This window comes from Plectropomus leopardus, chromosome 5, assembly GCF_008729295.1.
Source record: "Plectropomus leopardus isolate mb chromosome 5, YSFRI_Pleo_2.0, whole genome shotgun sequence".
Lineage (NCBI taxonomy): Eukaryota > Metazoa > Chordata > Actinopteri > Perciformes > Serranidae > Plectropomus > Plectropomus leopardus.
Window position 1 is genome coordinate 23,829,099 of NC_056467.1, and position 25,027 is coordinate 23,854,125.

The window sequence follows — 25,027 nt, forward strand, 5'->3', positions numbered from 1 at the left end:
TTTCAGTTTCACTTAGCTCGTGTTGACTTAGCTGTATGAGAAAAGGTGTTGGTTGGGGACCACATTTGGCATCAAGAGTCTCTATTAACTACCCATGTTTTCACAAAAAGGCCACGATGACTATCATGAGTGTGTCAGATCCAGTCTCCTGTTCAATATTAGGTCATTACATTTGTTATTATTATGTTGGTTGTTTGTGACTGTTATTATAGGCACATCTACTGCCATCTGATCAGAGGGCACTCTTACTTTGTGTGACAGGACATGATTTTTTTTTCTCCTCCTGTATTATTTTTGTAAAAAAAAAAAAAAAATGAAATCAATCATAAATCATTATTTATACTTTCTGAGAAAATGTTGATATTTTAAGTAAAAGTTTTTTTCCCAAAATGAATTAATGGCTTTTGTTATTTTGTAAACAACAGATACTGTGTTGATTTTTTATATATAGATAGATAGATAGATAGAGAGTCAAGACAGCTGCATAAAAAGCTACACATAAAATCACGCACTACTACGAACACAACAGCAAAAACAAAAATATATACATATCAGAAACATAAAATTTTGCAAATAGAAAACAAGCAACAGATTTAAAACAAACAGCCAATTTACAGCCAATCTTTTTCCTTGCACTGTAAGAGAAACAACACTTGTTTCTGTCGTTCCATCTCCTTATTATAATCTGATATACATCAGCAGTTGTCATCTCCAACCGCAAAAAGCATATTGTTTTCATTTTGTCAGGATTTAGTACAAGTCTCAATTTACAAAGTTTCTTCAAAACAACATTAAAAGCAGTTCCCTGATTGAACTTGCCAAAGTTGAGGCAGAATTATGCATGATGGTGTCATAAAAAATACATTTTGTATTGACAACATTGCAACAAAATATGCTGATATAAATTGTAAATAGGATCCAGTACAAACCTCTGTGAGACTCCATTTTGTAGGCTATATGTAAAGAGCTTGAAAATACATCATCAACTTTGACATAAAGCATAAAGTGCCTCAGATGTGTACTTAAGTACCTACTTGAGTTACTCTCCACCTCAGCATACTGTTTATAGCCTCTACAAAGATGTTGTGATGTTGCTGTGTGATAAGACACACAGCCTCTTTGAAGTTCATAGATCTAAAGTGCACATTACGTTTCAAGTAACGAGGTTATTGAACCTGACATGTTGATAGCATAATTCATTTTAGCCTTTATCTGGTACTGACACAGAGCCCACTGTAAAAAAAATAAAATACAGCTGTCATTACAGTTCTTGTGAAAAGAAACACACCTTAATTTTAAATGGTTTTAAGTCAAGATAAAGGTCACACTTAGAATAATGCATGTTGCAATGTTGTTTCATTTTAAATACTTCGTATTTCATATTATCTGGAGGTATCTGAGCTGTATAGCCTCTGGCAGTATTTTGCTATCTATAGTGTCAAATTGTTTTATTATCTTCAAATATTTAAAACTGTATGTAAAGAAGGCAGAGGACATCTTCAAAACTATACAAAATGCATTAAGGTCCATATAGTAACTTTAACAATGTGAAAAATAAATTATAGATTCACATTTTCTTAAAAATTATTTTATAACAAGAAAAAAAGATGAGAAAAAACAGAGAAATGTGAGCCGTCACATTTGAAATCAAAACATCTAGAAATCTGAGAATTTTTCTGTAATACCTGCAAGGGCACAGATTTCGTTTTCGAGGGGGGCATATGAGACGAGGGATCTGGGATAGCTCCACCAGAAAATTTTAAACATCCAACACCTAATTTCTTGTATTTTGGTGAATTTTTATGCCCCAATCTGTGCCTTTTCACCATGAATTAATGTAATTAATTTTCTCAAAATCAAAAATTATCTGACAATGAAGTGTGGCATAACCCAGTCACTTTGAAGACTCATTGGCCTGTTCTGCATATAAAACACTAATTATATATATATATATATATATATATATATATATATATATATATATATATATATATACACACACACATATATTTCATCATATTTGTATTATTATAAAAAAAATGACTATAGCTGTTTGTAGTTGGTATCATATTAAAAAATGTAAACAACAGCAACAATAAAACTAACTGGATTTTGATTTATATCCCTCTATAGAATCTATCCTGTGTTGACCTGCAGCCTCCATCGTGGAACCCTGCTGAGAGAAGCCTTGTAATACACTGATGTTGCTCTATTTGGTTTTCAATGAGGCCTTTGATTTTCAAACCCAGGAAGCCTCTAAAGATCTGACCATTTTACTCTTTTCTCTAAAAGAAACTGAAAAAAGGCTTGAAGGCTCATTAGCATCTCATTAGCATTAGAGTTTGAAATACAACACTGTACTCTCCAAATGTGACAGCTAATTCAGCTGTGAATACAAGCTTAATTTATTAGCAGGTTCTTGGACATCTGTTAGAAGTGAATTTTCTGTGCAAACACATACAGTTTATAATTGCAGGCCAGTTAGTGTCAATAGTATAAGGCTTATTGCATTGTTTAGGCTTTATCTCCCAAAGTGCTTTATTGTCTTGGTATTTGAGGAATGAGCTTGTGCTTAATCAGGAACCCCTGTATGTCGGTCTGAGATGGCTCTGATTTATTAATTTTATTTTTAAATTACAGACAAAACAAAATGTTTTTTTAATGCCACCCGTCATCAACAACATTTTGTTTTGTTGTATGTTCTGATTATTGCACATGTGAAAATTGACACTTTTGTTCATGTCCATCTCCAAACAGATCATTAAATATGCTGAGTGTTGTGGTAATTACATTCTCTTAGTGAAATCATTAGTTTGCTGTTCCTTTCTGACATTTCTTTGCTGGTGAAAATTATGTTTTCAGTGTGATAAATTACTCTTTATTCTTCGTAATGGCTTTCAGCACGGCACACCATAAAGTATTTGGGCGTTCAGAACTACAGCAATAATATACTTTAGATAAGCAACAGGAAATAACATATTATACATTTCTTATTCAATCATTGTGTCCTTATTACTATAGTTAGAATAATAGTATGGGTCTTTTTGTATGTTATATTGTTTTTTTTAAATAAAAGTACATAGTTTTGGGTTGACTGGTGACTCTACATTTTGAACCTATAGGGTATCTAAGATATCAGCTGATGGTTTTATGGGTCACATGTATCACCACTTTTGTAATGAAGCGGTTTTCCATATCGCCATACAAAAGTATTAAAACCTGCACGATAATAATGGAATCAGTATTGGTGGCAGTGATACTAGTAGCTGTATTTATGGTTTTATCACAGTGAGTTTTACAGTATGTGTCTCATAGCGTTAATGCTGATTGAGAGGCTTGAACTTAGCCGGAGTTCAAATGTGTGTAGAGCAGGGTCAGAGTTTAATGATTAAAAAAATATATCAAAAAGGGATGAACTAGTTTGAATAACTGGTGGAGTAAAATTCAGCAGTCACACTTTTTTTCCTGAAGACATCATGTTTTGACAGACAACATTTGTGAACTTCGTCTGGCCAAAGTTGAGGCGGCATCAGTCATGACCTCCCCTGTTTTATGCTCGGCTGCCTGGGAGTCATGCCAGTCCTCTCACAAGAGGTGAAGGGAGAGTGAATGATCCTCTGTTCCCTGGAAGTTTTCTGCTTTGTTCAGACAGTTTTGGCAGTGCTGCACCTTTGGAGAGTTATAGAGGAAATGACAAGTAGTCTGTAAAACTGAATGAATAGTGTCCTGAAATCTGTTTGTAGCTTCCTGGAGGATGCAGGTGCCCAACATTTTACAGGGAGCTGCAGCGATCTCTTTTTTCTCCAAAACAAACCGAACAGATGATTTAACTCTGTGAACCTTAAGCAAGTCTATGCAATTACTTTCAAAAACATGGGAAAAAAGGCAATGCGCAACTTGATAAGAAATGTTCAACAAATTGCAAGAAATTACTAGATGCACACTAAAAAGAGGCACAGTGTAGAAGGTGCTCTGTCAGATGATGTACTGCAGCAGTGTGATGGTTGATGAAGGTGGACTAACAGATTCAGAGTGGCTGAGGACTCCAGAGGTCAACATGAGGAGCGAGCTGACACCCGGGGAACAGAGGAGAGGGCCACAGAGACAGAAAGTGGAAGCTGCAGGGTGAATGTGGCCGTGTGTTTAGCAGAGCCAGAAGAAAGGCTACTACATCAACTCCAGCTGGGGCCCAAGGGGTTAATGGATAAGACTACCCAGCAGGGGTCAAGGGTCAGGAGGCCACTCTCTGCCAGGGCTAATTGGTCACTGCGACCAGAGCCAACATCAACCTTTCCAAGGAGAAATACATACACATGTATGGAGCTGCTCTGACAGGAGTCTTCCATCATGAGTCCTCATCAAGGAGGCCTCTGTTGTGCTCTGCACAGTCATGGAGATCAGTCAGCAACAATCAGCACCCTTCACCGTACATCGTAACCACCGCCACCTACAGTGACAGCCAGGCTGGACACGAGAAAAGGTGGGTGGCTTTTGATCTCAACTTATCTCAGTCAGTTCAGTCAACTCATTCACATAAACTTTTTTTTTAACTTCAATACGAGAGATGATACCTAAGTCTTTATAATTTATTGATTTTGAGCTTGTTTCATTCACTGTCAATCGAGTATCAGAAAATTATTCTCTGTGTAGTCCCCAGAGTATCAGATGTGAGGTATGTTACTAAAAAAAAAAAAAAAACAAAAGGCAATGAGCAACTTTTTAAGAAATGTTCAACAAATTACAAGAAATCAGTAGATTTAAAAGAAAAATATTCTAAAGAAGCTACAGGGAAAAATGTTTTTTAATCCAGGCAATTTCCTTGTTTTTTTTCTTCAACTTTTTTTTCTTTTTTATGGGATGGGGGGGTGGGGGTGTAATTTCTTCTTTCGCTGCTTATTGCCTTTCTTCCATGTTTTTTTTAAGCCAATTTGCTCAGGTTAATATGTATATAAAGCTGAAGGCTATGCTGATATAGAATTTATAATAAAGACATAAAAGCAAAATAACAGTGATAGACATAAAACTAAAATGTAGCAGTAAATAACATGATTTTAAGCCTGAATTTAAAGTACATTTGAGTTATAGCATCATAGCATCATTTTGTGTATAACTCCAATAACAAACATACAGGGTATTTTTTTTTTAGGATCATTCCATCAGTAAATTCACGATTGATGTTTTTTTATTATTATGAAAGGAAACTGTCCAGTGCATGTGGGTTTACAAGACACAACAACTCATATCAGTCATATTCAGAATGCATGTATCATAAAAAAGAAAATTAATAAAGAATTATGATTTCAATAATTTTTAGGATTAAATTTTCAGATGTTTTAATCTTTAACAAAATTGATAACTCACTGAGAAGGCATGAAAATAATTAAATTGTTTTTTTTTAATTTATATATCACCTTTCAAAAACCAGGCTGCAAAGTGCTGTACAAAAGAGAAGAGGTTAATAGAAGAATAATAGCATTACAACAGGAGACAATAGCACCACTAATAACCCCCACAAAATAAAACAAATAAAAAACAATTAGCAGCATCACAGCTAGAGAGTACATAGAGTACATGATTCAAGCACACAAACACATAGAAAAAAAGATAGGTCTGGCTGTGCAACAGAGTTACCACCATAAACACATGAAAACATTTTTTTTCTTTAAAGAGTTTTCCTCAAATATTATACTTTATAAAGTGCAAAGGCAAATGGGACTCACTTTTCCCTTTACATTCATACAGCTCTCACACTCTTTCCCCCCTCTGAAATAGTGTTAAATCTGCCAACTTTAATGGCCACAGGAAGAACAACAGCTCTCAACTGCCTAACTTAAGATCTTTAGCTTCTACATAATCGAGACGTAACACATGATTTGGGGTGGTACTTTTGTTAAGTGTGCATATATCCTTAATATTATCTTAAAGCCAGAATGAATGAGTGTATATTCTGCATTTCATACAAATGCAAGCAATTTATAAAAACAAAATTTATGAGAGTGAAGATTCAATCTTCTCTTATTTCATCTCCAACTTGAGACAGCTGTGTGAAGCATGACCTCCGTGAGGCTGTGATTAATCTGACATAGACTTTAAGAGTCTGTTATGTGTTTGATGGTCGACACATTTACCCTTTAATGACCTTGTTTAATACTGAGATGTTTAAATTCACTTTGTCATTGTCCGAGAAAAGCACCTGTAAAATGATATTTTACCTGAAGGAAAACACATAGCACAAAGCATTAACCCATTGAAACCTGAACATATTGGCTTGATTTCTTTCAAAAACATGGGGAGGAAGCAACGATGAGCAACTTTACAGGACTTGGCCCAAACAAAAAGAGACAAAAAAGGAAAAAACAAACAAGAAAATGACCTTTAAAAGTGCTGAAAATGTGTATAAAAATGTATTCATTTTATATGTTTTACTATATTATTCTGTAACACAATTTTAAATATGAAATTTTTATAATTAGGATTATAGTTTTAGTTTCTGGATTTTTTTTCCAATTATTGGATAGTTTTCTAATAATCCTATCCTCTTTAAACAAAAAAAAAACAACAACTAATTTTAGGAAGTTTTCTTGTCACCTTTAAACTAAATGATTACCTAAATATTAAAGCCACATGAGATGTTTCAGAGGAGTCTCTGAGGGGAAAAAGTGTGAATTTTACCAGAATGAGTCTAAATTCTCGCTATTTGCATCTGAGGCTGGAAACCTGGTACAGAGGAATCCTGACAGACTGGTGTTGTCATTCTGATGCTGTCACAGGCTTGATGCTGGATGGGTTAATGATTTATGGGGAATGGTGGGATGCCCAGAATGGGACCCGGGTTAATGTTCACCTTTCTCACTGGACCTCCTCTCTTGGGGGGTGCCCGCAGCCCGTCCAGGTCCAACTGTCGAGGGGACGTGACTGACTGACTGAGCTGACCGGCCTCCAGCTAAACAGGCACACACAGCAGGGCGGGAGGCCACGCTCTGCTCTCAGAGGATAAGAGGGGACAAGAGACTTTGTCTTTTTAATAAGTCTCAAAGAAGCTATCAAAAGCAGCAGAAAATAATGCAAACTGTTGTAATAAAAGACAAAATAACCACACAGATAATAATTTTAAAAAATGCCCTCTCCCTAGAGCTTCAGTGTGCAGAATGATGTATGTATTTGATCCTAGAAGTGCTGGACATAGTAAGTTTCTCTGTGCTCACCTTCAATCTGAGCGTAAAGATGTGTGTAAACAAGTAGGATTTTGTGACATTACAACCAGAGGAAATCAGTCATGGTCTAATATGCACAGGGTATCAACGAGTATCAGACACATAAATGCAATTCTTTTAAAGACCTTTTTGGAATAGTTTTTTTTAAGACTGATTAAGAAACCAACTTTTCCTTATTTAAGCATTGCAGATGAATATAAATATAAATAGTATAAGTGTGGCCTGTTTTTTATGTTCTGGTTTTAGAGTAACTTAGGTTATTCTACATTTTGTCAACAAGTAAGAGCAAGTACAGGGCACAGAGACAGAATTATGGTCAGTGATAGGTTTAAAGAATTGAATCAGAAATGGACTTTTGGCAGAAGAGCTAAACTTATTTTGATAAAAATAAGTTAAAAGATGGATAAATAAAATAAAAAATGTTTGTAGCAAGTAAGATGTCACAAATAAAAATGTAAGACTATTTAATGACTTTTGAGGACTAATGTTTACAAAACTGAATTGAAGATGGAAATTTACTTTTTTGAATGAATTACTGGAACAATCAGCATTCTCTTTATGTTTTATCAATGAACATTTTAGTCTCAGTGTTTTATACAAACTGGAATATTATTTTGTTGGAGAAGCTCTATATCTATAGTTGAAGCTAAACTTTGAAAATTTTGAAAAAGTCTAGCATTTGATAAATAAAGGACATAATTTGCCTTCGAACTCATCATGCGTTTTTGGTCTGTAAGTATAGAATGAATAAATTAATTTCAATAAAAAAACAACCCAAAACTCACATCGAGACAATACTGAGAACAACCCATACTGAGTCTTGATACCCAGACATAGTTCTTTGACAAAGTTGTCAAATATGACTAGATATTAGAGCTAAATGCACTGGAATCAGTCTGTAAGACATCCGCTATATCTAGATTTTTCAATTTGAAATATAAACCCACAAAATTCCCAGCAAAAAAATAATAATCATTTTAAAAAAAATCACCAAAGACATAACCACAGATCTGTCTTGTGAGACTGGCTGTGGTGATGTGAAAGAGAAACACTGAAAATATAATGAAAACCTAATAAAAAAGAAACCTCTTATAAAATACAGTCAAAATAATGTCTTGCTCTCCAAGACCTTCATCTATAACACTGAAACTGCAGTTTTTCTTACAGCTGTGAGTCACTGTGAAGCCTAAATGGCTTCATTAGTTCCTCTGTCATGTATATGGACTCTGAATCATTGCTGTTGAATGGAGCAGAGGTATAGGAAAGGTTGAGGGCAGACCAGGTGATGGATAGCAGCGAGGCTTGTCATCCGCTGCTTTACACTGCTCTCATTAAGCTGTAAATCTTTCACAACAACACCCGCTATGAGACAATGCTAGGGAGGCTGCTCCATGTTGCTCCACCTTGTCATTGGTGTAACAATGAAATTGCCAACTGAATTACTTTGTCAGGATACACAATGGCCTCAGTACTTCACGCAGCCAGTAAAAATGTTGGACAAGACATCAGGGTATAGATACAGGTTGCGTGAAATACAGCAAACAATGATGTTACACAACATACTTCTAATGATGCAAATCAGATGTAGTAATCTAGTTTAAAAATTTATATAATTAGAGAATGAGTAAAAAAAGACAGATTCAGTACATCAGAAAGTAAACAAAATAAATGTTGATTGCCACATGAATATTATATAATTTAAAGGTATCATGGTTGTCTAAGAATGCCAATACTGTTGTCTTTGCCATAGATCATAACTTTAGGATTATTTTAGCTCAACCGGGTGTCCGGTTTGTGGAATAAGTCCTGGTGAGGTTGGCCCGCAAAAATAAATAAATTAATTAATTAATAAAAAAAATCAACAACAACACAAAAGATGACATTTAAGAATAGTTTGTCACTTTGAAGCTACTTTGGAGAGATATTAAGGGCAAAACTTGCGGTCAAAAGGTTTTGTGTGCTGCAGTAAAATTGCCTCGGACTGTTTAATGTTTTGTTTTCTGACTCCATCTACTGGGGCATGCAGGGCATGACTTTCCATCATTGTTCCCTCTGTCCAAAATGACACCTGATAAATCTCTGTTGTACCAAGAAGACATACACTTGACGGCCAGTGTCAGACTGTACACACTGCATGCAGGTTTTGTCAGAGAGAGCAGTGCTGCTCCTGTGTGTACATGTGCTGTATGTCTCTCTACAAACAAAGCTGCAAACAAGCTAAACACTGACATCTGATGGAAAATAACTTTTATTGCATCAAATATATTGGGATGTTGCCCTGTGACTGGCCTTTCCGGTAGTGCATATAGGATATGTTTGCCTCCAGAGCTGTCTGACAGAATTATAATTATTCATAACTCATTAAATAAATTAAGCAGTGTATAAAGTAATTAAAACAATCCCAACCTGTATCAGCTACCACATCAAAGGGGAAGCCACTTTTTTTTAATTTAATTCATATCTTATTTAGATGGTCACCTTTGTGGTATGACAGGGTATAAAGTTTACATCTGCTCTGTAGACAATGAATTGGTGAAGATGTTTTATATGACACTGAGAGCACTCAGGGGAACGTTATGAGTATATGGGAACATTTTCTGTTACAGAATTATAAAACTGCAATAGAATAAAGCTCATTTGGATACAGGCTAAAAAAAGGAAACAAACATTTTGTGGGTCCACAAAATTAAGCTCACATTTAGTTCTCTGTGTGGAGTAGCTCCAGACTTGGTACCCTTTGACAGTCCTCTCTGGTTTCTGATAATAATAATAATATAATAATGATAATAATAATAATAATAATAATAATAATAATAATAATAATAAATAATAATAATAATAATAATAATAATCTTTCGATTCTGACCTGTGGCCCTTTGCTGCATATCACCCCCCCTCCCCCTCCCCTTTCATGATTAAGCTGTTTGATACATAATAAAGGCAAAAGCCATAAAAATAATCTCAAATGAATTATTAAATAAATATTAGATACCATAATAAATCATAAAATCAATTAAGGTAAAAAAATATTTAAAAAGAATTGCAGCAGTCTGAAGTGTATAAAGAAGATTTTCAAAAAGTCTTAAATGTCAGAAATGGGAGAGTTTTCATGCATAGTGCAATGCTCCTACCTACTTCTGAAAGAACTGAGCATATCTTTCACCACTGCTCAGAAATGACCTAGTGTCAAAAATAAACGCTGGTGGTAGGGAAGGAACTCACTCTGGTCTTAAAATCACTTGAGAGAGCGCTTAAAGAGCAGCCTGGGACATAGACTGTATATAATATAATATAATATAATATAATATAATATAATAATATAATATAATATAATATAATATAATATAATATAATATAATATAACATAATATAATATAACATAATATTATATTATATTATATTATATTATATTATATTATATTATATTATATATATTATATATTATATTATATTAGGTTGAAGGTAGAGGGATTCATTAGACAATTTAAAGTCATTTAAAGTTTCATGGTTTCCTTGTCTGGGGAGTTGGATGTGTGCTTTGCCTGAAAGACTGTACTCGGGGCCACACAGTCGTATTTTCACCTCCGTCACGGCTGACGTCATCTTCCTACTAGTGACTGCTGTTATCAAGATGGCGCTACGGCCAGGATCTGGAGGAGGCAGCAGGTATTTTAGCCTTTTAAAATCAACCCTGTCGCTAAAATGTAATGCATTTGTGAATATCCACCTCTGACTGCCGCTTAGCAACACGCTAATCACACAGAGGGATCTCAAAGACTGCGACTGAAGGCTGCCTTTGTTGTCGGGGGCAGGGTGATGAGATGGTTGTCAGGTGTCACAGCTAACGTTAGGTTACCGGGGAAGCTAACGTTAGCTAGCTCATTCAGCTCACTGTTCGTGTTCAGAGTGGACCAAAACATTGCCGCAGTGTTCGTATATTAACAAAATTTCACGTTTCATGTCTTGTGTTGCTGTTATTATAGCAGCAGCCGACAATATCCAGTGATACAACGTGATATTGCTCGAAAATACATGCATGTTAGTGTGTTTCAGCATTGTCAGTGGACTAGCTAGCACCTGTGCAGACAGGCCTGTGGACGAAGGTGTTAATATCTGGCCTTATCAACTTTTTTTCACTATTATAATGCTGACAATGGGGGCATTGTAGTATCATGTTGGTGAGCTGTTTAGTATTTAGGAAACTGAAGCAGATGGGAATTAAAAAAACATGCAAAATGCAGCTAAATAAGGTATTATTTTCTCATCTAACATACCAGCTGCAACACTGCTTTACTTTATTTTTATGAGTATTTCTATGTCTTCAGTCAACCCTGTCACTCATAAATACTCCACACATCTAACCGGTAAATAAATGTAAATGTTGAGTACAGGTGTCTTATTAAAGTCGTATTAGGGTTGGAAATCAGCACCAGCCAAATGCTGGTAAAATATGCAAGTGACTGGTAGATTTGCTTCACTCACCAGCCTAAAAAAATGGTAATCAGCTGAGTAGATTTTGGCATCCCCAGCCACAGTGGCAGGTGGACAAAAAGTTAATTTAGAACCCTGAGGAGTAAGATTTACAGGTATTTTATTGTAGCAGTATGATGATGTTCTGCAGACAGAGATGAAAAGACCAGTCTCATGATTATTTCATGAACTGAGCTCGACTGGCTTGAATAATAAATATGCTCTTGCTACAAGTATCTCCACTAGCCATGTGAAACTGATCCGACAGGTGAAACCAAAACCCTCAAGACTGTAGGGCAGTAGGAAAAAGCAGGTGTAATGTGAAAAGCTGGAGGAAATTGTAGCCCTCTTTTATATGCCTCTCATTGTGCAGAGGTCTAGTAGACAGTTGTTGACTTGTGCTGTAATGTCTGGTGGCGTGGTCAGTATTGTTTGCTTGTGTTATGTGCACTTGATGCAAACTTTTGACAAAACAGAAGAGCTGGAAAAAATGACTTCATGCAATGTGCCACTACTACTTCTCCATTCTTGTTTAAAAAGGCCTCATCTTTAGGCACTAGTGGATGTGAGAAAATATAGATTTGTCAACTGTCAGAAATAAAAAAATACTGTTATTAACTTCCCTTTTAGCATGTTTTTATGTGTAAGGCCATTGTGGGAAATGTTTTAAACGAATGAGCATGACTCGTTTGTCGTGAAAATTAATTTATACACAGTTTTTGCATTAGGCCTTAGCTATGACTTTAAAGAAAAGAAAAAAAATCGAACAAACAAAAACACCATCTGTCTGTCCGTGTTATCCATAAACAGTCTCCCAAATGATATCAGAAAAATAACTTAAATTTACATGTATGTGTATACATACTGATATATGGAGATTTTATTCATATTGGTTACCCCTAACTTGTGGAGAATGAAGTTGCACACATCCAAAAAACATTTAAGCCAAGTGCAGGACAAAAAGGATAGCAATAAACAACATGAAAAAAGGTCCACGCACTAGACAGACAAGTATGAAGAGGCGCATTAACTAGAAACATCGCTTATGGATGTGCTTGTAAATTCTACATATGGGAGCTACATTGTGCAGACCTTTTTTCATGTTGTTTTTCATTCCCAACCAGTACCACTTTTTTTTAACTTCTGTAAGGCCGTGCAAAAAGTCTGCATACTATAAGCCTGGTACATCTGTTATCTGTTACATGTTCAAGTCTGTTTTCATGCTAAATATTACGAATATGAATTAATTTTTGAATAGTTTCCGTCCAGTCTGTGTAGCCGCCAAACATGACAATAATTCAGCATAAATAAATTAAAATGTGTCTGTAGTGCTGGTGTGGAAAGCCAGGAGGTGGAGCAGTAGCACAGCTTACAAAACCTGCTTGACAGCTGAAGCAACATTTGTAGGTGTTTGGAGTACATTTATCAATGATAATGATGCTAAACTCAAATATGCAGTGGCTGCATTTCCCCCCATGGAGACAGTGGCAGAAATGCAGGATATCTTTTGTGTCAGGTGATGATGGCTCCATGCAGATTTCTCTGTCCTAAACAGGCTTTGTGATTGTCAGACTCGTGAATGTCAGATGATGCTCTGTTATACTTGTATTATTGTGAGTGTGTTTTGCAACTGTTAGCATTTCCAAATTGGAATTAGAAATGCTATCTGTCTAATCGTTAGTTTTGGTGAACTGGGTACATGACTAATGCATTAAATGTAATCTCTGACAGTTTATATGTTTTTAATGTTATAGGTTGTTGGTGTATAGCAGGTAGCAGAACAGGAGCCCTATGAGTATTGCCTGTGGTGGCTAGTAGACCCAAATTAAATACCCAAAATATTGATGGACCTTATGCCATAATCTGTGTCCCAGGATTGATTCAGTGATAAACAGGAACAGAATTAGACATTGTAAAACCCAAAAATGTTCAGATATCAATGACATAAAACAGAGAAAGCACAAATCCTCATTTTTGAGTCGCTAGAACTCGAGAATGTTTGGTATTTTTAATTTGATACAATGGTTTTTTGGTTGTTGGCTTTAGCTATAATAATGATGTTTTATTAAGTCCTGCTAATAACAAATAATGGGTTTAGTTTTTTTTTTTTAAATTTTCTTTTAGTCAGTTTATTCCTTTGAAGGACAGCTTACAATATCATCTTTATATTCCACCATAAGAGTAGCCTCAGAATAAGCTGAAATAATTTTACTTTTAGGGGCATCAGAAATTGATCTATGACCTAACCCCTTTCAATTTGAACACCTTTTTCCTATATAACCTATATGAGAAAGTGTTAGAACCATGTTGTTTGTTAACTATCTCCCATTTAAGTAAACATGTAGGAGAATTGTTGTCAAATAAAAGAGAGAAGAAATGGGTAAGGTCAGTAAGTGTTTTATTTCTGGTGAAATGCCCCTTTAGCTTCATCAATGATGATGACTCTGACTTCAACTCCTGACCTTGCCGTCTATCTCCCAGCTTTCATAACAGTTTGATGATAGCTGTTGGATGATTACAGGCCTTTCACAAGGCGCCGGCCTGCCCTGCATTCACAGCTGCTTCTATCACTGCTTATCTCCCTCTATGTTAATCTGCCTAGCCATGACCTGATATTTTCTGCAGGATGGTGGGCAGCAGCGCTGTAGTGCTCCTATAAAAGCTTTTAAGCTACAAATCGTACAGAGTGCAGATGTGAGAGTCTGAAACCCTCCGAGTCCAGCATCATCACCAAGGCTCAGACAGCCTCAAATATGAGTGTTTGCTGATTCTCTCTGTGTTTTTGTCACTGTAAAGTTAATATTTGAGTTTTTGTATTGTTGGTCATACAATAATGGAAACTGTAATGGCATTTTTTCAGTTTTTATAACACTTCATAGACTAAAAAATTGATCAACCAATCTAAAAATTATCAAGTTAATGATAATGAACGAACGGAATCTTTTGAACCCTTGCACTGAACAAAAATACACATTTTGCTTGTAAAGCTGGGGGTTAACCAAGCTTCCAAAAGTTAATTTTGTCAAACTCAAGTCTTAAGTTATTCCTTATTTCCTACAGGGAGTTGGTAATGACTTTGGCAAATGCTTAGAACTGTCCTCTGATGAGTTCCCTCTCTCCCTTTTGTTAGCACAGTTGTGTTGGTACTAAAGTTATCAGTATGATAATGTCACTCACCCATTGGATTAGTCAGTTGGGGACGCAGAGTCTTGGCTGGCTCTTTCTTCTGTTTGTCTCTGCATCATCAGTTCCAGCCTGAAGAACTGGGTTGTAATAAGTTATTTGACAAATAGCTGAAGGCCTGTGTGGGTTGGCTCTGGTGAGGAGAGACTTGGCTGACTTGTAGAGACTTCCTCTGATTATTTCTTGAAGGCCTGTTTCTCAGCACAGACACAGTGACAGAGTCCAAGTCGCCTGTGGAAATGATATTGCACCAATTCCGCTGCCATTTGAGCATTGATGCTAAAACTTAAAAGCATCCGTGTCTGAAAATTCACCTCAAATCAAATTTTTGACAATTACTGAAACTGCTTTTCAGAACAAAGGTTAATTGTGAGGCTTAAAGCTGTCATGGTTCTCCCTTTGTGAAGGCTTCATAAACTGATTGTTTGCCACTTATGAAGAGACTGTTAAAAGGCACAGTAAATCATGCAATGATGACTTTTATACTTTGCATTGTTAAAGACTTCAGGAGACATGCTGACCTGAAAGTATTATCTGTATGTTTCTGTACTTTAGTCTCAGTTTGAATCTCATAACCTGCATTTCTGTTTATTTTCTTCCTTTAGTTTTATTTATCCTGTTGGAGGGGGCCTGGGACCACCACAAGGTGAGTCATTCTGCCGTTAGTAATACCAGTCTATTCCTCTAAACCGTCTTTTTGAAATATAATTGACCAGTTTCATTGTCAGAAGCTGATGAAGAAATAGAAAGCATTTTTATAAGATGTTTTTTAGTATTTCATATGATAAACACGCCACCAGTGTCTCGCCCTACCCTTTATCTGTTTAGCTAAGTGACACAAACAATATCAATACTACGTTGTGGCACAGTATAAAAGGTACATTAACGATTAAATAAATAAGTAGGAAAAAAATGAATGAATAAATCATTTAAAAAATATATATATATATAAATAAACAACAAACGCATTGATTAATAAATACACTAATAAAAATAAGACTAATATTAGGTATGAATGTGAATGGTTGTCTGTCTCTGTGTCAGCCCTGCGATAGTCTGGCGACCTGTCCAGGGTGTACCCTGCTTCTCACCCAATGATGAAGGATTGATTAATGATTATTATTAATGATTATTATTATTATTATTATTATTATTATTATACATAAATACAAACAAAAAAATAATAAAAAAATAATATAGTAATGTAAAATAAAACTAAAAATAAAATGTCAGTGTTGTACATGCGTATATTGACAGTGGGATTTTATCAGTCGACATTTGCACTGCGTGATGTGAAATCAGTTCTTGGACAATGTCTGTTGTCGATGCAATCCAGGAATGGGCTCCATATTTTCATAAACAAGTCATGGTGCCCAGTGAACCTGAGTGTGACTCGTTTGTAACCTGCTGTATTGGGCGTTAGTTCACTTTAGTGCTCAAAAGATGCATGCGGGTGTGACTGCTTTACATGGTCTCACAATAATTCTTCATCCTGTTAACACGGCTAGTCAGCACCACAGTTTACTGATACCATGCGCTACTGCACTTTGTGTTTTCATTTGGAAACTCCTTTCATTTCAGTTTATATCAACCAGATATTGCAAAACTTATTTCCACTCGGTCCTCTCATTAAGGATTAGTCTATGCAACTTCAGCCAGATTGTTTCTGCTGCTGTGCTTCTCATTAGTCTGTCCTGTTATCAGTTGGTCTTTGCCGCTTACGATCACTATACGTCATTTGGCAGGAGTAAGTAGCAGCAAGGATTCATCCCATTAGAGCTCATACCTTTGCCCAGAGTTGTGCATTGTGGGTCTCAGATGTACTATCAATCAGCTGTGTGTGTTCTTCTTATTTAGGCTGTTGACTTTGCAGTAACACTCCTGATAAACCGTTCACAACCGCTGGAGGCCAAGTGTCTCTAGGGGGTCATTACATGCTCCCATTAGCAATGTCATTTTAGACAGAGTAGATTGTGTGCAGCCACCTAAACAAGCCACTTATTCAGCGTGCTTGAGCTGCAACACGGTGAATCATCTGGAGGCTCCTGTAGGACCTGGCTGCTCAGCTCTGGCTGTCAGCTCACACAGCATCTGTGAAAACAAACAGACACATTTCCATTTTTTTTCTCCTCACTCCTCTTGTTTTGCTCCAAGCTGTCACAGTAGTCACCAGAAAAACAGATTTGGTTGTTGCTGAGCCCGTGTCTTTTTCCAGCTGTCCAGGAAATTGATTTGCAATACTGAATCATGTCCAGACTCTGGTGGATTTTTTTTTTCACACTCCAGACGTGTATAGGTTGTTTTTCCAGTGTACTTTAAATTGGACTTACTGTCATGCTCACTAGTCTTTGCCATGTTTGCAGTACATTGTAACAGTGTTTGTGTGTGTTTTTCTGCAGGCATGGTGCCCATGCAGCAACAGCAGCAGCAGCAACAGCAGGGTTTCCCGATGGTTCCGGTCATGCAGCCGAACATGCAGGGCATGATGGGAATGAACTTTGGAGGACAAATGGCCCCTGGAGCCATGCCTATACAGGTAAACTTGTGTATCTGTTTTGGAGTGCATTTTATCTATAGTCTTGATTCTGTGTTTGTCTATTTGCTCTCTGAAAGTTCCCTCAAGAATTCATCATCTGCATTTGTAGTGTTTTGAACAAACTTGCTAATGTGGGCTTTTATTTATGAATGCGTATACTGAAACACTGCTGTGCTGATTTGACTAATTTCATGCCCATGGAGGCCTGGATTTCGAGCTGCTCTTTACCCTAATTGCTTGTTTTAAACACCAGCACATTAACAGGAATTTATTGCAGCCTGGTGATTTTTAACAATACTTAAGTCCATTAACGTCATTCTGAACTGCATAGCTTTCCCTCGGTGTGAGCATTTAATATCAAGTGATCAGTGTGACAGTGGGAATGCTAATCAGATTTCTGAACTGTTGTCGTCATGTTATTTTTGTTGTCTTAACAGGGTGGGATGGCTATTGGGATGCAGACCCCTGGGATGCAGTTCTTGGGTCAGCCACAGTTTATGGGTATGAGACCTGCTGGACCCCAGTACACTGCAGACATGCAAAAGCAAATGGCTGAGGAGCACCAGTAAGGCATCCTTACCCTAATATCATGGTTCTTGTTTGTGTTTGTTTGTGTGTGAGCTTGAATGCTGACATCTGCATGTGTGCTTTATATGTAGCAAAGTTGTTCCATGCCAGATTTTTAAATAGACAGAGTTTGATGGTCTGGGAAAACTATTTTGTTCCCCACCTCAAAGGTCTAACCATAATCTTTCCTATATTTTAATATAGATATTTTTTTTTTTTATGAAAGACTTTTTTATCATTGGAGGAGTGTTATGTTGAATTAATGTAGTTCAAGTTTAACCTAATCGAAACCAAGATGTTGGAACATGGTAGACATTAGAGCCACTGACCATCAGCATGTTAGAATTGTCACTGTGAACATCTTAGCATGCTGATGTTAGGTTTAAGCTCAAAGCTCTGCCGTGCCCAAGTACAACCTCACAGAGCAGCTTGCAAGGCTGCAGACTCTAAATCTCTTTAAGTAGTTTCCCAAAACTAAACTTTACTTAGACAATGAATCACATAAAGCTCTAGCGGTGCTGCTCTTGGGTTACCATTGATCTGTTTACTTTATGGTCCCTCCTTTATGGTCTTTTTTCTCTTCCAAAATTATGATCATGGTTCCCCGTTTGCTTATTGTTAAAGATAGGGTTATTTTCAGAGTGGTTTCTATTTTTAAGATTATTTTTTTGGCTTTTATGCCTTTAATGTGTAGGAAAGCTTCAGAGTGAAAGGGGGAGAGAGAGAGAGAGGTGGGGACATGCAGCAAAGGGCCGCGGCCAGAATCGAACTTGCAACATCTGCGGTGAGGATACAACCTCTGTACAGGGGGCGGCTGCTAGAGCCACTGAGCCACCGGATGCCCCTTCTATCCTTATATCTATTCCTAATCATTAAATGTATGTATTACAACATATCTTTGTTGTAAATATTTATAATATGTGGGCATTCTAATTGCCAGGCCCTGATGCATCAAGCCAACAGTCAGAAACAAATATGAGAAGGAAAAAACACTGAAACTCAAGAGGGCATGAGAGCAAAACAAAGTTGTTATATCAGACTCAGATTTTTATTTTTTTTTTTAGCCACTGAACTTTTTAGCAGAATTGATTTGTGAATCCATCCTGACGCTCTTCCAGCTTTCCTTTTTGCATGACAAATACAGACTACCATCGTGTGCTGCTATGGAGAGTTATTTCCTCTCATGCAGGTGCAGAACGTACACTAGTTGGCCGTAGGCTGTAGTCTTTGCAGTGTATTCTAGTGCAACATTTTGGCCGAGACACAGGCGAAGTGAGGCAGCACAACAGTTGGTCTTTGTCTATGCTTGTTTTTGATGTCTGTTTGGTGTTTCTGTGCCCAAGATGCTGACTAAGTAGTAGCAATGTTCAAGGCTCAAAGCGGCCCTTTGTCGCTTGTCATTCTCTCTCTTCTCTTCTTTCCTGTCAGCTCTCTACTGTCTACTATCTAATAAAGGCCAAAATTACTTCAAAATACTATGATATGTGATACAATACTATAATATGACTTTAGAATCTAAAGTCATATTATAGTATTGCATTACATCACACATAAATATAACATCTAAAGTTTGGATGTTATATTTATGTGTGATGTAATATGGTTTGAGTTGCTTTGTCTGGTTTAATTAACTCATAACGTCTATACAAAGAAAGCCTTATCTGTTTTATACTTTTTTGTAATTTTCAGTTCTCATTATTTCCTATCAATGTATGTCATTTTTTTTATGATTTACATTTTTGCATTTCATTTTTACATATGTGCATGCATACATGAGGGAAAAAAGTTTAAAAAAAAACAAAAAAAACAACAACCCAACAACACATTGAACTATGAACTACTACTATGTTGAAATGGAAAGATAATAATTTCATTCATAGGTTCCATTAATGGGAGCCGGTAGGTGCTACTGTTTTTTTAGAGCTTCCTTTTTCCCGCTCCATGAAATCATGAAACTGCATACAGTTTTTCGCCCTGTATTTTACTCAGTCAAACCCCCTCCTTCTCCATTGTTTTGCCCTTCTCCAAACCTATTCAAGAATACTATTTACATACCTCTCCATACAGCCTAATGTCTGTACTCCTCGTGCCCTTTTAGAAAACGTATAGAGCAGCAGCAGAAGATGCTGGAGGAGGAAAGGAAAAGAAGACAATTTGAGGAGCAGAAACAGAAGCTGAGGCTGCTCAGCAGTGTCAAACCCAAGGTGAATGTCTGTCCACATCCTGTTTATTTTGCTTTGTTTTTATGGCACGTCCACTGCTCGTTTCTCTCGTAACCCTCTGAGCTCTTGATCCTCTGTTGTTCTGTACTCAGACAGGAGAGAAGAGCCGCGATGATGCCTTGGAGGCAATCAAAGGCAACCTGGATGGCTTTAGCAGAGACGCAAAGATGCACCCTACTCCTTCCTCACAGACCAAGAAGCCAGGTACCGTCACCTCAATGCTTTTAGTTGTAATCCTTTAGATTTTGTTGCAGTTGTTCCTCTATATCAGCAGATTGTCTCTGTTGAAATGCCTGTCTGAGAATAATAGCTGGATTTGAGAAAGGTCAGCACGATGACTGCCCAGCTGGCAACCAGACCAGCCAAAATTAGGATTTTCTGTTTGATAGTATAATATGCAACGCACATTCTTAATCACATTTCTTTTATCACCCTCTTTTCCTTTCTCTCACTTTTTTTTTCTTTTTTTACGTGTTCAGTACAGCATCTGTTTATGAACCTCAGTGTCAGCGTCAGTGTTTCCTCTAAGTTGACTTCTTTGACCTGGCAGCTGGCCTGGTGGGGGTGGTGGGTTAAGTATTTAAAAGTTAGCCTACTTCTCCAAATTTTTAGAAGTTACTTCTTCATACCACTTTTCACATTGGCTTATATTAGATCCACAGCATAGCACTTACTTGAAAAGAAAATCACTTTTAAAGCTGATTTGCCTGTTACTTCTGTTATTTCGCTCTTCTAAAACAGCAGTGAAGAATACCAGGAGCAAATGCCAGGAGTTAATTTTTCATTAACATGGAGAACTGTAAGGGCAAAACTATCTTGACGTCACCTGACTTATGTCAAACTGACTGTAGCTGTTTATATAGCAGACACTTGGTTGTCCTGTTGTTATTACAGACGTGAGAACCAACCACAGAGACTTGCATCATTTATGGACTCACAGTGGTTTACTACAGAATGAATATAGGGGAAAAACTGGAATGGATATTTGCCATTATTTTTGGCATTGAAAAATATTTTTTTGGCATTAAAAGATATTTTTTGACATAAAAAATGAATAGGCTATAACATTAAAACTGCATTTTGGCTGTTTTTGCATGAGTTCCTGGTGGCTGGGAAGCCCGTGAGGCGTGAACAATTATAGGAGAAACACTGTCAGCGTTCACTTTCTGAACTTTGTACAGGGTCTTATAACTGTTGATTTCCCTCACTTAACTTATTTCTGTGCATTTCAGAAAATTGTAGTTCTGCATTTAACAAACAGCCTTAAGTAATGCTTCACAGCAGAAGTTCCCAATTATTTTGGTTTGTGGAATCTTAAAAATGAAGCAGTGTCTACGAGTGGCTCCTCGTCACAGGTTTCATACATCTATGAGATGTGAGCAGTTAAACCATAGATGGATTTTCACTGTTAAACTTGTTAAACTGTTTAATCTGAGAGTTTTAAGGGTTATTATCATTATTTATTAGCAACCAAAGAAGCTGAAATTGTCCAGTACTTCACAAGAAAAACAAAGATTAGAGAATAGTCAGAAATAAATGAAATACATTTATGTTACAAAACTTTGTTTTCCCCTTTTTCTTATCTTATTAATCATCTCTAGACCCCTCAGACTTATTTAATTATCCATTTGAAGGGTTCCAACTCACAGGTTAAGTGTGGTTTAGAGTCATTATTCTGGTATTGACATTGATACAAATGTTGCAGTTTTAAAAACTGATGATCAGTATTCTGGTTGAGTAGGATTTTATTAAATCTGAAAATGATAATTAAATGCTGTATGTCAAGATTTTGTGTGAATTTGCAGTTATACAATTTCTGATCTTGCACAAAATAATCTTACTCTTGCAATGTGTAGCCCATAATTCATTCTCCATTGTAGTGTGTGTGATGTGTTGTACCATCATCATTATTTCTTCATTTTTGCAGACTCATCGCCACCACACCCGTCTGTCACCACTCACTCCCTCCCCCCAGCTTTGTCCGAGGACAGTGATGAGTTTAGTGACTTTCAGGGGCCTGTAGACGCCCCCGTCTCCCTCCCTCCACCCTCCTCCACTTCCTCCACCTTTGGCCTCTCCTCTCAGGCCCTTGTCCAGCCTTCGTCCTCTGCCCCCAAGACAGGTTTCTCTCAGGATGATGACGAGTTTAGTGACTTTGTTCAGGGTCCTCTTAACGCATTCCCTCCCTCCAACTTCAACCTCTCCTCTCAGGCTCAAGTCCAGCCTTCATCCCCTTCCCTGAGGGCAGGTCTGTCCTCCTCCTCTTCCTCCTCCCTCCCTCAGTCCCTCCCTGCCTCTGTGTCCATTCCCACTGTCACCCAACACTCTGCTGTCAACACCAGCACCCAATCTACATTTCAAGGTAACTTTCCTTTTGCTTTGTTGACTCCTCCTCTCCCATTCTTGTAGTTTATATCATTTACAATTTGAATGAATCAGGAGGATTTTTTTAACTTGTCATATTGCTTTTGCTGCTGATGCTGAATATTTTCACTGGCATGTCTGGATTTTGGGATGGTTTTGGCCTGCGTTACAGTGTGAGAGCATTCAGCCAGCACAGCAGATGGCCTGGCCTCATTACCTAAACCTTAAAGGCGACCAGACACTAGAAACAAGGCAAACAAGGATGCAGAATCAATGCAGAAACTCACCTCCCCTGTGCATTAGAAAGTGGGAACGTTTCTCAGTAGCTTTTAACCATATAGTAGCTGTATCCATCATTGAAACGGAATCTGTTTGTGTTTCGATAGATTACTGTCACACTTCTGTATCATCTGCCGTCTAATCTCTGGGATGAGCAGCTGCTCTGTGATAGCCCTACTTGGTCTCTAGACCATGAATGACAGGACAGAAAGATCACCTTCTGTCTAGAGAAACAGCTAGCCCTCCATCCAGTGCCATCCCCCAATCCTCTGAGACATTTCTGACCTAGTTGTTTAGCATCTGGAATAAGCAGATTAGATGGCTTCGGGATCTCTTGCTTTAGATAGAAGGGAAGAGAAACTTTAGGAATATATTTTGCAGCTTTATGTGGGAAATTGGCATTTTTTTATAGTTCAGATAATGTAGAATCAATTGCTGGTTGTGTAGGAAATGTTACATGGTTAATTGGTAATTTAATAAAATATACACGTTAGAAATATAAGATTAATACAATATTTGCAGGCAGGAATGTAACAGGTCTTCATAAATAGTGCAGAATATACATTGAAGGGTTAATTTGCAAAAACAGATATCTTCTTTTAAATTATTATACCAAGTTATGGTAAGATAATTCACCTGTCTCATTTTGCTAAACACAGAAGTTGTGGGATAATATTAGTCCTGTCTTAATCTGTTACTCTGTGATATGGGGTTGTAACTGGGTTGTCTGCTTTCTCCAAGCATTAATTCGGCTTCTCTCCCAGTCAAGAGAATTTCGGAGGGTGTGTTGGGAATTATAAAAAAAAGTTTTTGGGTGCAGACATAATAATGATAATAGTTATATTAATAATAATGATAATAATACATTTAATTTATAGGCGTGTTTCAAAGCACTCAAGGACACCTTACAAGAGTAAAACAACAGTTTAAAACAAGCAGCAATGCATGCATAGATCATAAAGTCAAACAATCATTAATAAACAGGAATAAGTTTATATAACAACTTGACAAAATATTGTCATAAAAAGTAGGTATAAAATCATTTTAAATGGAACAGGATTTGAATATTGAAAGGGTTTCAGTATTCTGAATGTCAGATAATTGTTGGTAACTGCTTTGATGATTGTCTCTGTAAACAGCTTTAATCATGTTGCACTGGACCTGCTATGATAAAAGCCAGGGAAAATAAGCATTGCTTTTCTTCAGATTTTACTCCTGTATTTCTATGACATTATACATTTCAGATGCAATTTCCTGTGCTGCAGTGAAAAATTGGGTGCAGAAGCTTGTATATTTTGCATTTATGAACAAAACAATGCTAAAATACATATTATACGAGTCCAAACAAGCAAATTTCATGATGCCACTTTTTCCCATTTAACCTCTGAGAAATCCATTAGTACATTAGGATTATTTGGATGTTTCATGCCTAAAAAATGGCCACAAATGCTTAGTAAATACCCCCCTAACCCCCCACGAGCTACAACTTAAACTGTCAATTTGGCTTTAGAGAAATAAAAAACTTCAACTGCTGTGTTTAGCCAAAATGTGTCATCAAGAAACCTGTTCCTCATTCATCCCCCTAGGCCCGTCACTGGAAGAGAAGCTTTTCTCCTCATGCGATCTCACTGCTGATAAGACGGCCCAGGTTAACTTTAAATCCAAGCAGAGTTTGGTTGAAATGGGTCCTAGAACTAAAGTTTCGGCTCAGTTTCACTCCAGCACTAAAGCGAGGAATTGGGCTGTGGCACCAGAGGACTTGAGTTCTGTCTTCATCGCAGAAAAGCTACCTGAGGCCCTGGTGTCAGCACCCAGCATACCCCCATCAGCTGCTGACTCGACTCCTCATACCAGTAGTGACAGTGGTGAGAGCAGTGCCTGTTTATTAGACTTTATAGCTTCTTCTCATCTCTTGCTGCACACAATCAAGGCATTTTCCTTTCTGTCCTGTGGAAATATTTTCACTCTTTCTAACCCTGACAAAATAATTTGGTGCCTTTTGGAGCAGCCGAATCTTTTTTATCTCTTTGGCTCTTTGGCATTTTTCTCTATACCAGACTTTGGACTGGTGATCATACTACTGTAGCTTCTGGGGTGGTAAATTAAACCTTGCTGACATTTTCTTCATCTCTGAGATTACTATAGAGTGGCTGTTTCTTTGAGGTATCCCTTCTGGTGTCTTTACATCTTCT

General features: G+C 37.0%; 1 protein-coding gene across 1 annotated transcript in view; it reads left to right on the forward strand.

The window, feature by feature from the left end:
* Positions 1-3,982: 3,982 nt before the first annotated feature.
* The window catches only part of synrg (synergin, gamma), a 43,565-nt gene continuing 22,520 nt past the window's right edge, over positions 3,983-25,027 (forward strand). Inside the window, exons 1-9 of the mRNA XM_042486978.1 lie at positions 3,983-4,125; positions 4,277-4,480; positions 15,473-15,513; positions 17,267-17,403; positions 17,841-17,968; positions 20,069-20,174; positions 20,285-20,396; positions 22,120-22,554; positions 24,422-24,700. Of these exons, the coding sequence (XP_042342912.1) occupies positions 3,983-4,125; positions 4,277-4,480; positions 15,473-15,513; positions 17,267-17,403; positions 17,841-17,968; positions 20,069-20,174; positions 20,285-20,396; positions 22,120-22,554; positions 24,422-24,700 (1,585 nt within the window). The remainder of the gene's footprint in view (positions 4,126-4,276; positions 4,481-15,472; positions 15,514-17,266; positions 17,404-17,840; positions 17,969-20,068; positions 20,175-20,284; positions 20,397-22,119; positions 22,555-24,421; positions 24,701-25,027) is intronic.